At 34.5% G+C, this 4,655-nt stretch overlaps 1 protein-coding gene across 1 annotated transcript; it reads left to right on the top strand.

Annotated features, from left to right (window-relative positions):
- Nucleotides 1-450: 450 nt before the first annotated feature.
- Nucleotides 451-4,294, top strand: LOC104230596 (delta(7)-sterol-C5(6)-desaturase-like). The gene is made up of 3 exons (XM_009783447.2): nt 451-928; nt 2,628-2,933; nt 3,688-4,294. The coding sequence occupies exons 1-3, from the start codon at nt 712-714 to the stop codon at nt 3,978-3,980; spliced, it is 816 nt and encodes a 271-aa protein (XP_009781749.1). The 5' UTR covers nt 451-711; the 3' UTR covers nt 3,981-4,294.
- Nucleotides 4,295-4,655: the final 361 nt, after the last annotated feature.

Here is a 4,655-nt window from a genome sequence, read left to right as displayed (position 1 = left end):
AATCAATAATGAGTTATTTTGTAAATAAAATTTATTAACAAAAATATTGAAAAATTAATTTATGCTTTTACTATGTCGCTTAAACAATTTTCATTTTTAACTAACATCTCCAATTTTTATTACGTACTACTCCCTCCGTTCTAATGTATGTGAACTTATTTCTTTTTCGGTCCGTTTAAAAAAGAATGACCCATTTCTAAATTTGAAAATAATTTAGCTTAAACTTACAATTCTATCCTTAATAAGAAGCTTTCATAACCACACAAATACTTTAAATCCTTTTTAACTTGTTTAAGATCACAAATTTCATAAATTTTATTTTTTCTTAAACTCGTGTTCATTAAACAAGTTCACGGGAATATAGGGAGTAGTACTTTTGACTTGTCATAAGTTTAGGCAAAAGCTATGAGCTAGAGCAATTTAAAGGCCAAGCACTCAGCCTGACAGCGAGAGACAGGCAAAACTAGTACTTCATACAAATCACGTTTCCCAATATTGCATTTTCCACTGGACAAGTCAACAAGGAATTTAATTAATTGATGCGCACTTTAATCACTTGACACAACACACTGTCGTGCTGTGCTGCCCCACGAAAAGGCTTTGTTATTTTCTCCCATCTGTCTTTTTCTCAATTTTCCTTGTTTTCTTCTCCTAACCATCCCCATCGGAATCTGCTTAAACCCTTTTGACCATACGTCGTCGTTTCGGAACATGGACGACTACCTGAATTTATTCATAGAGGAGACATCGTTTTACAATCGGGTGGTTTTAGGTACATTCTTACCGGAATCATGGTGGGGTCCACTTCCTCATTGGTTTCAGGGTTGGCTCAGGAATTACATTGGTGGGGTGTTACTTTACTTTATATCTGGTTTTCTTTGGTGCTTCTACATCTATCGCCTGAAGCGCAATGTCTATATCCCTAAAGGTCAGATTTTTTTTTTTTTTTGTTTTTTTTTGTTTTGGTCTTTGATGAAATTGCTTTTGACCCTTTCATGGATTAAGGTAGTTGAAATAAATTAGAATCTGATATTTGAGGTCAAATGCTGCTCATGAGCATATTCACTTATCCTCTAATTTGGAAGAGAAAAGGTTTTTTTTTAGCTAGTCAGATCTGAGCCTACCAGCTTGCCATAATTAGAGGACAGAGGGAATTTGTCTAATATCAATTTTCTTTCATTCTTCAGCGACTAATGCTGATTAATTAGATCCAAATTTATGTTATGGAACCTTAACAAACTACCAAAAAAAATGTTATGACACATTAACTTTGACCAGATGGACCTGGCAGGAAAAAAAATTCTTATTGGTTGAGAATATGACAACACATTGTTCTCTTTTGAAGGCAAGAGAACTGCTCTATGGTGTTGGTGCTAAAAAGAATGGACAGCTGCGGCTCAAGCATATGTGAGGCCTAAAGTCAAAAAAGTTTAATATGAGGCCTAAAATTTTAAAAGAAAGTTACTTATAAGATATGGTTCTATTTGAAGTCTATTCTTCTAACTTTTTGAGATACAACGTTGTTAGTAATCTTTTTTATAATTGGTTTTCTCTAATCATTCCTATTCAATTGATAATATAGTCAACTCATTTAATCTTTCTTGAGATTTGTTGATCTTGAGATTTTATAGAGCAATAGAATTATAGAACTATTGGATGCTTAAAGGTATTGTTGAACAATTGAACTAATGAAATTTTGGAGAAAGAAAGTGAGTAGTGAAATCTTTGGAGAAAGAATGTGAGTAATGAAATCTTGAAGAAAGAAGATGAGTAAGAATATTAAAGAAGAAAGACTGAAAATATGTAGGAGTTTCTGAAATATGAAGAGATTGGGGAAAAAAAGATTGACTTGAACATATTAAGAAAATGGAGAGTAAAAATTTTATACGTTAACTAATGAAGGAGTAAAACTGAAAAGTTGGGAAACTATTCATCTCCCCATTTTTAAGTTTGTCAAAATATTACTTTATTTATCTATCTAAAGAGTTTTCTTTCCTTTTATATTAAAAACTCTACTTTTTTATTAAAACTACTAAATATTATTTTTTTAAATACTTGGAAACTTATTACTCCCTCTGTTCCAATTTATGTGAACCTATTTCCTTTTTGGTCCGTTCCAAAAAGAATGACCCATTTTTAAATTTGGTAACAATTTAGCTTAAACTTACAATTCTATCCTTAATGAGAAGCTTTATAACCACATAAATACTTTGGGTCCTTTTTTGACTTGTTTAGGACCACAAATTCACAAAGTCTTCAGTTTTTTCTTAAACTCCGTGCACAGTCAAACAAGTTTACATATATTGGAATGGAGGAAGTATTTTTAAAACATGAGGCCCCCAACACTAGCCTTACTAGTCATCACGTTAGAGCCGGCCCTGCTTAACAATGTGCTAGAACAGGCTAGATAAACTTAATTATCTTCTATGGATGAAAAAGCCTTGAACTAGCAATTCATATTAATTAATGACCTCTTTGAGTACTAAGCCATCAATTTCTATAGCTACTTTTTTTTTTATTGTGTGCTTTGGTAAAAGTAAATTTGCATCTTGCTTCATATATTCTCATCTGATGTTGGTTTGGAAGAAAACATGATATTTTCAGCTTAATGAATGTTGTCATTGCAGATGCCATCCCTTCAAATAGAGCTATGCTCTTGCAAATAGGAGTTGCCATGAAAGCTATGCCATTTTATTGTGCTCTTCCGTCACTTTCTGAGTATATGATTGTAAATGGGTGGACAAAATGTTTCTCAAGAATTAGCGACGTTGGATGGCTTTCCTACCTTATCTATATGGCAGTTTATTTGGTAATAGTAGAATTCGGCATCTACTGGATGCATCGCGAGTTGCATGACATAAAACCTCTGTACAAATATCTCCATGCTACACATCATATTTACAACAAGCAAAATACACTCTCCCCATTTGCTGGTGAGTTCCATCTCATGACTTTGGTCTATTTTGAAAACAACTTGTAGCTTCCCTACTAGGTAGGCTTCTTGCTCCTGCTTTGTCAATAACCTGTTGATCTAATTGTGCTTCGATTTTTTCCTATATGATTGGAGATAAAAGAGAGTCTTGCGAATGAACTCACACTGGTCATTGGTGGTACACCAGTCCCTTATTTAGTTAGCAGGAATCAGAGGGGATGAAGTGGTTACACATTGTTAAACTGAGTAACGGCCCACTATTGGCCCCTCTTTATCAATGCAAAGCTGTATTAGAGAACATGGGAAGAGAACAGTCTACTGGAATTTCTTTATCCAACTTTTTCTGCCTTAAAATCCAGTTTACTCGAAAAGCTTGACTTGCTTTCATACGTCTAATCACCGCCTCAATGAGTTATAAAATAAATTAAACTGCATGGAAATTGAATATTTCTACATCACGAGACTGCTACTCCTTTACAAGAATGCTAGGATCATTTGACACACACGGTCTTACCTCTTTCCATAGCTTACACGTTCCAGGAAATTGGTTGTCAAATCTTCTCCACATTGCAACAAGTTAATGGAGTCCAATTAAGCAATGATATGGTTTCTATGTACTTTAATTGTCTAATATTTCCTCTCAGGCTTGTTTTGATCTTCGAATGTCCTAGTTTCTCTTATAGTGTATCTGGCCATAATTCGAGAGTTCTGTTCCAACACCAATCACTAACGTGACTTGTTGCTTTGGAAATTAGGTTTGGCGTTCCACCCATTGGATGGAATACTGCAGGCAGTGCCACATGTAGTAGCTCTTTTCCTGTTGCCCGTACATTTTACGACACACATAGCTCTCTTATTCATCGAAGCCATATGGACTGCAAATATCCATGACTGCATACATGCGAAGGTGTGGCCAGTTATGGGTGCTGGCTACCATACCATCCACCATACTACGTACCGGCATAATTATGGTCATTACACAATATGGATGGACTGGATGTTCGGAACACTTCGTGATCCTGTAGAAGATGAGGTCAAGAAAATGTAACATTCTTCTCTGCAACCAACGGTCTCGTTGTTTGTTTTCCTAGTTATTAGGCTGCCCTGTGGCTGGTGCTTCATTAAGAGTTCTGTCTTGTGTGCATTTCGTGGATGTAAATTTTATTATTGGTAGTTTTTCAAGTTGTAGACTGAAAACAATTATGCTAGAAAAAAAAAATGTGTTATGGTCCCTAAGATGTCTTTTTTTCTTACTGTTCTCTTATTATTACAATAAAAATGAGGGGGGGGCAGGAAATTTTGGACTCAAATCCTTTTATATCTCATGAATTATGATAGTTTAATATGCAAAAATTTCGATAACTTATTGTCAATTAGCTTATTATAACATTTTAGCAGCTATCAACATAGGCGGGTCTATGATTTAAATCTTATGGGTTCAACTTTCAAGCTTAGTTGTAATTTTAATGAATTTTTACATATAAATTTTTATTCTGCGCGCATCAAAAGTTAGTGGGTTCAACACTACATTCGCCCCTTGCTTTCAATATCTATGTTAATATCCAAAGGTTGTCATAAATTATTGTCATAACAATACATAAACGGCCCCTTTAAGTTGTTCTCAACTATTAGGTAGACACATCAAAAATGCTAATGACCAAATAAACATTTCTGCTTGGGTAGAAGTGTCTCTTAAACCCATCCGAAAGTGTAATTCATGCAT

The sequence above is a fragment of the Nicotiana sylvestris genome, chromosome 2 (genome assembly GCF_000393655.2).
Source record: "Nicotiana sylvestris chromosome 2, ASM39365v2, whole genome shotgun sequence".
NCBI classification, from domain to species: Eukaryota; Viridiplantae; Streptophyta; class Magnoliopsida; order Solanales; family Solanaceae; genus Nicotiana; species Nicotiana sylvestris.
Note: the sequence above shows the minus strand (reverse complement) of the source record. Positions and strands in the feature narration are given on the sequence as shown.